The sequence below is a fragment of the Hibiscus syriacus genome, unplaced genomic scaffold, assembly GCF_006381635.1.
Source record: "Hibiscus syriacus cultivar Baekdansim isolate YM2019G1 unplaced genomic scaffold, ASM638163v2 tig00111387_pilon, whole genome shotgun sequence".
Classification (NCBI taxonomy): Eukaryota; Viridiplantae; Streptophyta; class Magnoliopsida; order Malvales; family Malvaceae; genus Hibiscus; species Hibiscus syriacus.
The window spans coordinates 417156-430790 of record NW_024063075.1 but is presented as its reverse complement, the minus strand read 5'-3'; the positions used below and the strand labels follow the sequence as shown (position 1 = coordinate 430790).

The 13635-nt window shown below is 31.2% G+C and overlaps 2 protein-coding genes, 1 long non-coding RNA gene and 1 other non-coding gene across 4 annotated transcripts; 3 read left to right on the top strand and 1 right to left on the bottom strand.

The window, feature by feature from the left end:
• The first annotated feature begins 1534 nt into the window (after window positions 1-1534).
• LOC120159900 lies at window positions 1535-2206 on the top strand. Its single transcript, XR_005519393.1, has 3 exons — window positions 1535-1568; window positions 1649-1784; window positions 1880-2206. It is a non-coding gene; the product is annotated as an uncharacterized LOC120159900 (long non-coding RNA).
• A 4942-nt stretch (window positions 2207-7148) lies between these two features.
• Window positions 7149-7588, bottom strand: LOC120159899 (non-specific lipid-transfer protein-like). Its single transcript, XM_039170413.1, has one exon. The coding sequence runs from the start codon at window positions 7521-7523 to the stop codon at window positions 7149-7151; it is 375 nt and encodes a 124-aa protein (XP_039026344.1). The 5' UTR covers window positions 7524-7588.
• An 895-nt stretch (window positions 7589-8483) lies between these two features.
• On the top strand, window positions 8484-8565 carry TRNAS-GCU. Its single transcript has one exon. It is a non-coding gene; the product is annotated as a tRNA-Ser (tRNA).
• Window positions 8566-8641: 76 nt separating this feature from the next.
• On the top strand, window positions 8642-12734 carry LOC120159898 (protein RETICULATA-RELATED 1, chloroplastic-like). Its single transcript, XM_039170412.1, has 7 exons — window positions 8642-9319; window positions 9755-9853; window positions 10150-10370; window positions 10648-10717; window positions 11006-11085; window positions 11890-11954; window positions 12236-12734. The coding sequence occupies exons 1-7, from the start codon at window positions 8774-8776 to the stop codon at window positions 12427-12429; spliced, it is 1275 nt and encodes a 424-aa protein (XP_039026343.1). The 5' UTR covers window positions 8642-8773; the 3' UTR covers window positions 12430-12734.
• The last annotated feature ends 901 nt before the right edge of the window (window positions 12735-13635 follow it).

Here is a 13635-nt window from a genome sequence, read left to right as displayed (position 1 = left end):
ACGGATGATGATTCACACCTTTTTGCCATGCTGTCATAAAAAGAAAATTAGGGTCATCGGTGCCTGATAGATAATAATTAAATTGTTGGGTAATTATTTGGCATTTAAAACATTAATGAAGGGAAACAAAGCATTAAAAATGAAAAGTTCGGAGCGTATATCAAGCAACGTATAAAGATGCAAATAGTAATTATACATAATAATATTCTCAATGACCAAAGTTTCTAACCTTACTTTAATTTAATTCCTTGTTAGTATATATTTCTTTTTTACTTTAGCTATTCAGAAAAGTGTTCGCTGGTCAGATTTAACATTTTTCACATCTGATTATAATCTTTGAAAAATCACCCAAACTTGTTTTCTAGAGAGATTAAAAAGAAACTCTCTATAATTTAAAATGGATGACATCAGCTTTAAACAAAAGTATATAAAAAAATTAAATTTTAAAGTAAGTACTTTTTAATAATAATATTTAAATTTTATCTTAACATTAGTTAACTATTCCTGAACCTTTTAAAAAATAAAAGTAAGAAAATTGTTTTAATAAGTTTAGGAAAATTGTTTTAATAAATGGAAACAGGTTAAATAAATGTGAAATGTATTGAGACAAAACATGCTACTCCGTTTTTCCAAACCAGATGCTGCCAGACAAATTGTGCTTTTAAAGGCAATGCACACATCTAGCAAAATGGGTAAAAGTGAAAAAAGTTACTGCAATAATTACTCTAATTCTTTTTCAAGTTTATCTCCTAAATCAAAAGATGAAACTTCATACAGCATGAGTAGAAAGCTAATCTGAAGAAAAGGATTGAATTAGATTTGATAAGAGTAGATAATATATTACTAATATCTTTAAAGAGGAAAATATATTATTTATGAATTTTCAATCTTTTACACTTCATAACAAAAAGGACATAATTAGAAAAATAGAATTGTAAAAGAAATGATGAATACATTTTTATTAGAAATATACTTGCACAGATTTTTTTTTATAGAGAAACCTACTTCCCTTGTATCGTTATTGTCTAATTCACATACAGATGATACACATTTATGGAACATCTGATAAAGATTAAATGGAAAAACGATTCATGATAAATATATAACTTAATCACCTAAGTTTAATACAATCAAACTAAATCATACAAAGACATATTCTTGCATGTCCCTATAGAATACTTTGTACGTATGCAAGCTTGAATTCTTTAGCTCTAAATGAAAATTTGATTGAGACGAACTTATCAGGCCCACAACAGCTCAATGCCTCAACCATCCATGGATCAGTTCCGGCCCTCCTTTGCCAGAGCGCTCTTGAACAACAAATAGATGGTATTACATCTAAATCTGAAGGATGACGAAGCAGCTGCGGAAGCTAGAGTATTTGGATTATTATTTTCTAATTTTTTTTTAAAAAAAACTTATCTTTTTTATTTATGGCTGAATATATTTCCCGATACATATACATAACAAGGTAATTTAGAATTTTAAAAAAAATCAATTTATTTATTCCAAAAAGGAAATTTAGTTGTACAATTGTCGGCCTTTCCATCGCTGAGATGATGACTAAGGTGAAGCACATGGTTCCTATAATTATATTATTTTTGTTTACAGTGGTGCATTGGTTGTATGTAATTTATTGGCTCTTCAGGTCTATGCCAAGGTTAGTGGAGAACCTTCGCTGGAGTCGCCAACAGTTGATGTCAGCTCCAAGGAATTTTATGGCGAGGGTTACGATGACAGCGACAAGAGAACTCCAGACATGACCATAATAAATAAACAACTTGGTACTGCTGTGCTTTATCTGTTCTCATACAACCTTTGGAATTTTTCTCTCGTAATAGAATTTTGAGTATCGGATCTATGTTTAATACTGCATCAGGTTGGAACCCGAAGACATCCTGTGGGACTTGCTTGAATCTACCCTAACCTATCAACACAGGACTTATGCCGAGGCTATTAAGAAATCCAATGCTAAACCTAGTGCATACTAAGGAGACTAAATGTCTACGAAGGATTCGCCGAATGTGCTTATTGGAAAATGTTTTCGTTCGTTCGTTCGTTCGTTTAAATATATCATAATGTTGATTTACATCCTGCCTTTTTTGTCTTCCCTGTGTTGGTAGTCGATAGCCAACTGTAGCTCAGGCAGCTATGTTACGAGCACGGTATTACATGGGAATGGTAATGTATCGGTAATATGATTATTTCTGTGGAGCTTTGAGCTGCAGTTATCGTCAGGGGTGTTATATATCTTTGTATGCAATAGCAAATGTAAGCTGTTTTACTTTTCTTTTCGTTCCCCCAATTGCTCTCTCCCGAATTCTTATGCACTATGACATCACACACTTCTTTCACCTCTTTCTCATAACATTTCTTTATTAGTTTATCCAAATTTATCCAACGAGGTAAGAATGTTATAGTTAACTATGAGATAAAATTTAAATTTGGGTTCAAGTATTATACATTTCTTTATATAATTTTTAGGGTAAACTATAGGTTTAATATCTCAATTATCACTTTTGTTTTTTTGTCAGTATCTAAATTTTTATTTTTTTCAAAATCATACCTAATATTTATTTTTTATTCCATTTTGCCGACCATAATTGGCATTTTATGGGTAAATTACATTATTTATCACTTAATTATCTTCTTACTCCTAATTTGGTCTCTAAAATTTATTTATTTTTAATTTAACTACTTAACTTTCAAAATGCTTTTGTTTTAATCACTATAATTTATTTTATTAATATTTTATGTGATACTTTTATTATTATTTTACTCGTATATATTTAAAATAAAAAATTAAATTTAAAATTATACTATAAACCCAAAATCACAAATAGCTCACCCACCCTCACAGCCTCCCCAACTCGGGCCTTCCCTCTTATTTTAATTGTATATTAATAAAATAATAATTAAAAGATGTTATATTGTAGAAAATATTAATAAAATAAGTTAGAGTGATTAAACTAGGATTAATTTGAAAGTTAAGTGATTAAATTAAAAAAAATTAAACTTTAATAAAATAGGAGTGAAAAGATAAAGCAAACATTCATGGCATTCATATAGGCGAAGTAAAAACATATTCATATTATAAAATGTAAAATACAAAAGAAAGATCTATCAAACTTCTTCCATCCGTCATCAAAGTGATGGTCCAACGAAATAGAATACAAAATTAAGAAAAATAGACAAAAACTAACAACTTTGTAACAACTTGAATTCTAGAATCAATGCTCATACGTTGAACCAAGTCATGGACGAATTAGGTTGTGAGTGAAATTAGATTCATTGGTGATGAATACTCAATCTTCTGATGGTTTGGATTTAATTTGATGACAAATGGACCTAATTGAGAGTAAAAATGGGATTTTTTTTAATAGAGAATACATAAGGGAGAACCGAAAAGATAATTAACCGTTGTTTTGGAAACAGATTTGCACTTCTTCTGTCATCTCTTTCTCTTATCTTCCTCCTTTCAAACCCTAGCGTGTGGCCATTGGAGGAACAAACTTTGTCATTCTAATCATCCATAAGGTAAGAATCACCACCTCATTTCATGAACTTCAAAACAATCTCACCATCTTTTTTGAAGTGGAATGAAGCTACATGAAGAGTTTGAGATTTTGAAAACTTTCTCAGATCTTTTTGACAAAAGGAAAGGAGCTTGTTTTGTTATTGTATGTTGAATTAATACACGTTTCTTTTGAAATGCTCACTAAAATTTATGAATGTGATGCTTTTTTTCTTTAAAAGAAAATGGGGTCTCGTTAAAAACTTATCTCAAAGTTCATATCCAACAGCGAAAGGAAAAAAAAGTGCCCAAAACTGTTATTGATAAAGTGCAAGCTCCCAGATAACAATATGTCACAAAACATAACAAAAGAACAAGCTAAAAACAACAGCCCCAACTAACGACAATACAAACCACCTGAAAAACCAGGGCCTTAGCCAAGCACTCACATTTCAGCAAGATACAACATCGAACAAACAACAAAACAGAGACAGACAAAGACATATCTCACAGCAAAATAAAACAACGCAGAAACCACCAAAGTTACAGTCAAAAGAATTCAATGAACCGAGATAGTTATGGGGCTCGATAGGCACAGGAGAAACTTCCCTCATTAATGTCCTCTTTGCTAAATGGTCGGCCTCCAGATTACAGCATCTAGGGACCAGGCTTATCGAGATGTTATTTCTTAGCACCGCAGCGGAGATTTGTTGGATTAGATGGGAAAAGGTCACAGGGGATGTCTTTGAGGATTGAATCCACTCAACCGCATTTGAACAATCACTCTCCACTATCAAATGTGATGCTTTATATGTTGTATATGTATGTTGAGTTTTTTTTTTTTTGGGTGTGGTAATTTTATCTATAATCAGGGACAAGTCAATATCATCTCAGGGAACAAAATATAATTAACAATAAAAACAAGATTTTAGTTATCTATATATCCCTTTATATATATATATATCTATATATTAAAAAATAAAGGGTAACTACCCTTCCCCAAGCTAAAGGATAACTCAGTCCCTGTGTATGAAATTTTATATGAATTTTAGTGTTATTAAGTTATAAAAATATACTAAATAGCACGAATCAAGTTATTTCAAAATAGTTATTATTTGTAAAGGTCATGAGTTCGAGAACTAATGACTTTAGCGTATTTAAGTATTCATTGTCAAATGATTAAAAATCTCTAGAACATATACCATCACTTGTAATCGTCCTGGATTAATAAAAAAATGATACTAAATAATATGATAATATTTCCATTAATTTTATAAAGTAGGTAGAGCTTCATATATGTGTTTAAGGCAAGTTAGTGTGGGTTTTCAAGCATTATTAATTTGACATTTAAATTTTTTTAAAATAATTATTTAAATAAATTATAATATCAATTATTATTATATATAAAAAATTATATAAAATATAAAGAATTCAAAAAATTTAATAATAACTAAATGTCTGCAAGTGAATGAAACTCTTATAAAACACACATGAATAAAAATAGGGTAACAAGTATGCAAATGATCTCGGGACTATAGGATGATGATTTGTTGCATCCTTTGATTATTGAAAGTTACAAATGATCTTTCGATTGTAAGGTGTTGCTTCGTTGAGTCTCCCGACTATTAATAGTTATAAAATAGTCACCTTACTATTCATATGTTCCAAACTCATCATTTTCTGTTAAAAGAATTGATGATTGTTTGAGTTGGACATTAACTTGCTCACCAGGAGATGATAAAATCCGATCTTATAACTTTTTGAGTTGTATTTTGTGGATCAAGTCTATATTTACATTATGTTGTCTAGCTAGTACTTGAAACATTATGTCGTTGAACAAATGCTTAAAAGTAACGATGATACCAATATACATTGATTTTATCATATTCCAATCAGCAGGTTAATGTCCTGCATAGACGACCATCAATTTTTAACGAAAAATGATGAGTTTGAAATATATGAATATTCGAGTGACCATTTTGTAACTTTTAATAGTCGGGGACTCAACAAAGCAATATTCTATAGTCAGAAGATCATTTTATAACTTTTAATAGTTAAGAGACTCGACAAAGCATTACACTATAATCGGAGGACCATTTGTGTACTTTACCCATGAAAATATTATCATTGAATTCAAAGTGTTAAAAGTATATAAATTAAAATTAAGGCATCAATAATATCGATCAGTTATGTATTTTTTAATCACATGACAATTAAAAAATGAGATTGTTAATATTAATCAGTTGTAAATTCCTCAAAAAGTAAGGACTATTTATATCAATTTTATATTATATTATCTCACCATAGCTAAAATTGATCTTTTATCTTTCTTTAATGACAATTCATTAAAGAAAGATAAAAGATCAATTTTAGCTATGGTGAGATAATATAAAAAGCTTCAATCTATAATAATATGTTCTTATTTATTTTTATTTTATGTTACTTTTAATTATTATTACATTTATAATTATAATTTTATAAAATATCTTATTTTAAAATGATAAGCTTTTATTATATTTACTATTGATTATTTAGGTAATATATAACTCCAAATTAATTTGAAAACCATTTTGTAAATTAATCTAATATACTAGAAATGGATCAGTTGAATAAAAGGTAATATATATATATATATATATATATATATATATATATATATATCTTTTATATTATAAATAAGAAATACGTAATTTTAAAAATTTACCAAGTGATTTTAATGTAAAAGTAAATATTATTTTTTAGAAATATTAAATTTAAGTAATTATATTTATAAATTATGTATACATTGTCTATTAATTAAAGTTTTAAATTATTTTATACTCATCTCAATTTATTAGAAAAATATAAGTGACTTTGTTGACTATTTTTAATTATGATTTCATTTTCTTATTTTTTTTAAAAAAAAGACATGCGTGATTTTGTTTGAGTATTTTTAATTATGATTTCATTTTTTAAATTTTTAGTATATTTCATATTTTTTATATATTTAATAATTCCTTATGTTTGATTGTCTTTATTTATTTAGTTTTATTTATTTATTTCATTACAATGTTATAATTAATTATTTATTTTTTATTAATATAAGGTGATTACAAGTGGTAGTATATGTTTTAAAGACTCAATCATTTAATAATGAACGTTCAAATATCCTGTTGCAGTCACTGGTACTCAAACCCGGAATCTCTAGGGATAATAATTATTCCTTCAACCATTGAGATCGCTTAGTTCGAGTAATTAATATTTAAATAAAAACAAAATATATTAAAAAGGTGTGTAGAAAAAACAATGCAGGTGTATAGTATAGTATCTTGAAAGCTGAGAATTGTTTAATCTCATCTCATTCAAGCAATAAAAGAGCATCAATAGAGATTGATGAATAATTAGACGAAGATATAATGGTTCTAAGACGTGATCGTAGAAATTTAAATCTCATACAAAAGTCTGAGCTTTTATTATGACTTGGGATATGGTATTCCTACGGTTTTCAACATCCATTTTTATTATGTAGTTACTATTATTTCCCTTCAATTTGCTGACCAACTTCCATGGCTAACTTCACTTGATGCTGCATGCAACAACAGAAAAAACACATCGGTTAATCAATTAACAGATTAAGCATTGGCAGTGATACTAGCTAATTGATGTTATAAGACCTTTTGCAGTCGGAGGAGGGGCTGATCTTGTACAGGATGTTCACCCCGTACATGCCTGGGAGCTTGTTGGTAAGGCCATAGTTGATGCCAGGAATGCCGGCAACCACTCCTTTGATGCAGTTGCAAGCCGATTGGCGGTCCGGTGTTGATTGGGAGGCGGTGCTGAGATATTTGATCCCGTTACAACATGTTGCAGGCACACCACCACCAGCGCAGTGGTTTCGTACATAAACAATGCAGTGTGCCAGGGACGATACGACCTGGCCACAAGTGATTGTCCCTTGAGCCTGGGGTGCAGCCACGGCCAAGCACAGTACCAGAACACATGCAAGCTTAAGGGACATGGAGCTAGCCATATTGGATAAACAGAAGAAAACAAACAATGGAAAGCTGATTGTTGTGTGGTTAGGGACTAAGCGTTCGAGGGTATTTATAGCAGAGAGTTGGGGACTAAGCTTTTCTTATAATGAATTTAGGCGATAAATGAATAATGTTTTCCAGATGAAAATATTTAATTTCTTTAATATTTTATAAATATTTTTAAATTATAATTTTATTTTTAAAATTCTTATAGTGTTTTTATTTTAAGTAATTTTTATGAATATTTTAATTTTTTAGTATTTTATTAATTATTTTTATTTAAAAATTAAATAAATGATTGAACTTTTAATGAAAATAAAGTATGAACTCAAACTAGACCAAAAACTCAATTATACCATCGAGCTCAATCAAAAGTTAATTATGTCATCGAACATGGTTAAAATATTAATTTAGTCATTTTATCACATTATCATTAATACATGAACTATTACGTCAACACAATAAATTATCACATTAATATTTTAACGATCAGTATCAATCAAAAGATAAAATCAATTCAGTCAAAAAAATTTAATAACAAAACTAATACAATTAAAAAATAAAGACAAGATAAAATAAGCCTTTAAACTTTTTAACAACTATATATATATATCACAATTGAATATGTAATGTAATATATGTAAAATTTGATTTTTTGTAATTAATTTTAAAATGTTGAATTTAATTTTTTTAACTGACCATATTCCCATATGTAATGGGGGTAAGGGGAGGTAGAATAGTAGGCTGCTCCTAACGCTAAGTTGAGAGCAGCTTCCGTGGGAGACCTCTGGCAGTCAGAATTATGAATTGTCCACCATGAGACTCGATCCCACGACCACAAGGTTATGAATTTAGTTTTTTAGAAATCACTATCAATAATAGAAGCTTTGCCCTATTTCTTAATAAAATCATGTTTTGTAAAAAAATTAATATTCAAGGAGAGCATATTATCAAGGGTCGCTTTGGCCGAGTGGTTAAGGCGTGTGCCTGCTAAGTACATGGGTTTCACCCGCGAGAGTTCGAATCTCTCAGGCGACGATTATATTTTTCCCCCTTTTCTGCCAAGTCAAAATCATATTTTGCCACGCGTAGTATATAAGCATAGCTCCATCACTCCCTCTCCTCACTTCGAAGCTCTAAACCAAACATAAAAACTCCACAAGGCCTTTAATTATCCTTTGAATCTGTCCCTTCCAATTTTAGCTTCCCCGCCGTCGTTCGACTCTATATTTCCAGATTTCAGAAAATGTCAATATCATCGGTCGCAACCTCCAAACTCTCTATTTTTCCCGGTAACGATTTAGCGACGATCAAGGAGATCGGAACTAGAACTTTCGTTTGTTTTAAAGAGCTTAATAATACCGCATCTCGCTCTAAACTAACTTCACCAGCATCAGTTTATACGCACCGTCTGACTTTCACGAATCGCGCGGTTGCGATTCACTGCGTTAGGCCGGATTCCGCGGGGAACACTAGTAGTTCATTAGAAGGGGTAAAAGGAAATTTTGATGATGAGTCTAGGGTTTTGGAGATCGGAAACGGTGATCAACAAAAGAATGACTTCGGCGGCGGCGGTGGTGGTGGAGGAAATGAAGGCGGCGGATCATTTGGTGGCGGAGACAGCGGTGAAGGTGGCAATGAAGATGAAAGCGAGTTTGGGCCAATATTGAAGTTTGAGGATGTGATGAAGGAAGCGAAAGCAAGAGGAGTGGAGCTGCCTTCGGATATGCTGGAAGCTGCGAAAAGTAATGGTTTACGGAAATTATTCCTTCTTCGTTACTTGGATTTACAGGTCGGGTTTTAACGTCTTTAACTTTTTCTTTTTTCTTTTTTCGTTGATTTTGTCTAGTTGTTTAGAAAATGGATATAAAATAAACTGAAACAGAAGTGGGAGTCATTGTCTTTAAGAAATATAGATAAACTAATTGCTTACACAGTTACACTCGATTACATAAGGAACTAAATAGAGCAATTGGCTTCATTTGAGATTGAAGAATAGTACAATTACTTATCATGGTATTTATTCACGAATAGCAGTATTCTTAGGAGCAAGAAGTACTTTAAATTTTGGTTTAGTTCAATTTAAAATTAATACGAATCAAGGATAAAATTTGGCTTAGAATGTGGTGGTTCTTGTTAGTTTCCTTCTTTTTCTCTGTTCTTTGATTTTGATCTATTTTTATGAACAGGCTGCTTTATGCTCACTTTTTACCTTTTAAATTGACAGGGAACGGTTTGGCCACTTGGCTTTTTAATTAAATACTGTTCTTTGCTCCGGAATCGAATGCTAGCAGATCCTTCATTTCTTTTTAAAGTTGGAACAGAGGTTTGTGTGTAGTTTTTATGTTTATTTCACACGATTAGATGAATGTTAGCGATTTCTGAAAGTTATCTGTATGAACCCATGTTATATAATTATCAATGTACTGACCAAGTGACCGTTAACATTAACTATATGGCTTTGGTTGCTGTCTCATCATTATGCTTAGCCTGATAAGCTTAGCTATAATTTAGCAACATGTACATGTGGTTCTTTGTTTATTACAGTTTATGCTGAGTATTTCACTGTCCTTAAGTTTTCCACTTGATTTTTCCTTACGTTTTTTATGTATCATGATGCAGATAGTAATTGATTCTTGCTGTGCAACATTTGCGGAAATACAGAAAAGGGGAAAGGATTTTTGGGCAGAGTTTGAGTTGTTCCTTGCTGACCTTTTGGTCGGTATAGTGGTTGACATTGCTTTGGTTGGTATGTTAGCACCGTATGCTCGTTTTGGTCAACCATCTGCATCCAGAGGATTATTTGGTAGCTTACAGCATGCTACTGCTTCTCTTCCTAGCAGGTCTTTGTAACATATCAATAGCTTATGTCATATGAACTTTTGAGCACATATTTTGATAGTTGAATTTCAAGCATTCCTTTGAGTTTGTTCTTCATTGGTAGACATTCTCACTGTTTGATACTAGAGTAGATTCTATAGCAATTTATTCATTGGATAAAACATAAAATTTCATTTTACTCCTCTCCTCTCTATTCCATTTTTTGTACTTTACGCGGATTTAACTAATCAAAAAAATATTGAAAAACTTAACTCAATGTGAACAATTCTACTCTTGCAGTGTTTTTGAAGCCGAAAGACCAGGCTGTAAATTTTCAGTGAAACAGCGGATTGCTACATATTTTTATAAGGTACCACTGAGTAATGAAGGACTTTTAGAGGAAATGTCAAACCAGGGAGGTCATGTTGCTTCATGTTCTGATTAAATATGATGTTGCATTTAGTTTAGCCCTCAGATAGTTGTTGCAGAGTTATCTATTATTTCTTGCATGATCAAAGCAGTTTGCATTTCCTCATCCAGTTCTACTACTTGTATCTTCTGCTGCTACTGTAGCATCCCTTGTTTTATCCATTTTATAAAAAAGGTGTTAATGACATTCTATGTTGTTAGTTTATTTGTTGGTTTATCTTGGATCCAGGGTGTATTATATGGCTCAGTAGGGTTCGGCTGTGGTCTTGTTGGCCAAGGCATTGCAAATCTGATAATGACTGCCAAAAGGTACAATTTTCTCTCGATGCTTCTCGTATCTTTTCATTGTTCACCATTTATACTCGAATCCTTCTTGGCATTCTTTCCTGCTAAAAGTTCAATGTGCTTCTCTTTTCATCCTTCCGCTGATTAAGGAGCACATGATAAATTAACTGACCTTATTCCCATATGTAATAGGGTAAGGGGGAAGTAGGGTGGTAGGGTGCCCCCAACGCAATGTTAAGAGCAACTTCCGTGGAAGACCTCCGGCAATTATGAATTGTCCACTGTGGGACTCGATCCCACGACCACAAGGTTAAGAGCCTTGCGCTCTACCAACTGAGCTGGACGGGCAATTCTGATTAAGGAGCACATTGTGATCCATTAATCATGAAGGGGGTTTTAACGAGGCCTACCAATTCCTATAAAAAAAAAATGTGCTTCTCAAATTATTTGGGACCAGAATTCAGTTTGCAAGAGATCTAATTGGCTTTTCCACTTGTTCGAGATCATAACTCTTATAGGGGTCATTTCTGTATATCTAGTTGCCTGCTCGTCTATAATGTTGGAATGTTTTGGTATGCGACTGGCAAAATCTTCTTATTCCTAGCATGAGAACCAATTTCAGGAATCATATCACCTGCATTCTCTGAGAGGAATTACCCCCTGCTTCTTTCTTTCTTTTTTTCTTTCAACTTTTTTTCTATTTTGTAATGGAGCAAATCTCTTAAATTCTTAATGATTTATCTCTAAACTTTAAATCTTTAATAGTATTTGACTTTTTTTTTAATTTCGTTTTGAACTATTTCTTGTATAAATCTTCTAAATGATCAGGAACATAAGGAAATCAGACGAGGACATTCCTGTGCCACCTCTTGTGAAAAGTGCTGCTCTTTGGGGTACGTCTAACATATTTACATTCCAACTTTTAACTTCAATCTTGTACTTCTTAATCGTCCATTAATCATGACGACTATTTCATGGAATGCTTCAGTACTTGAGCCTTGAATGGGTTTTAAATTATTAACTGAAAATTGTTCATTTATTCATACTCTTAGTTTGAAAATCGGTTGACAAAATCTAGTTAACCGTTTGGTTAGCAACTACCGTAGAGACCCGTTAACTTAGGAAGTTCTATTTGTTGATCTACATCCTGCTAATGGTTTGCCATCTTAATCAGGTGTTTTCCTGGGGGTATCTTCCAACACCCGTTATCAAATTATTAATGGATTAGAGCGTCTGGTGGAAGCATCACCGGCCGCAAAGCAGGTTCCACTGCTTGCCATGGCCTTCACAGTAGGTGTCCGGTTTGCCAATAACATTTACGGTGGGATGCAATTCGTCGACTGGGCCAGATGGAGTGGTGTACAATAGAGCAGAGCAATATTCGCGTCTGTGGCAGGCCGCTTATTGAATGAGAGACACCGCCAGCGGAATTGGTCTTAACAATCAAAATGACAGCCAGTTAAAGGAACAGAGCGAAAGACTTAGATACATAGGTTTGTTCAAATATTTCCCACTGAACGAAGGCTTTCCTTCCATTATAAATTTGGCTTTTGATCATGACAAGCCTTTGTGTGTGTGTGTGTGTGGATTACTAGAATTCCCTGTTTTAGGGTCAGTATCTTGTTCATGTTCGGATTTCTCTTTCCTTTTCCTCCTCATACTTGGACGTGTCAATTATTTTATCAGGATTTTTTTTAAATAAAAAGATAGAATTTGTCTCAGATTTTTTTAAGGGATAAATATTAATCTGTATACGAATTTTGATTAAATACGCAATATAACATAAGAATTTTAATTTTGTGTAATTATACATATGAAGTTTTGATTACAAAAATAAAATAAGTTGCATATCCTAATATTGTTAAATTTTTAACTACTAAGATAGCTAGGTTCATGTTAAATTTTTAGTAATTTATATCTTAAATCATTAAACTTAAATTTAATTTTTATTTAGATTACAAAATTTTAATTAAATTACCTCATTCAATCTTTATTTTTAATAAAATAAGTTGCATATCCTAATATTGTTAAATTTTTAACTACTAAGATAGCTAGGTTCATGTTAAATTTTTAGTAATTTATATCTTAAATCATTAAACTTAAATTTAATTTTTATTTAGATTACAAAATTTTAATTAAATTACCTCATTCAATCTTTATTTTTAATAAAATAAGTTGCATATCCTAATATTGTTATATAATTCTAGCAAAAAAACTAAGATTGACATTTTTATTTAATGTATTTTTTATATATCATAATCAAATAATATTTAATTAATAATTTAAACTATTTTATATTAAAATTTCTCAAATATTTCATTTAAATAAATTTAAAAGAAAAATAATAAAATTTTAAACAAAAATATTTGAATTATATATAAAACATAAATTTAAAAGAAAAAGAATAATATTTGAATTATATATAAAATATTTGAAGACTTAACTGGAGTGAATTTTTCATAATGCTCTCAAGTATTTTTCTGGCCGATCATGAAAATCTCTCACAACTTGATCTTCCAGCTAAAAACTCCTAACATGCACATTTCTAAGGTCCTATAGTTGGTAGGCAACACA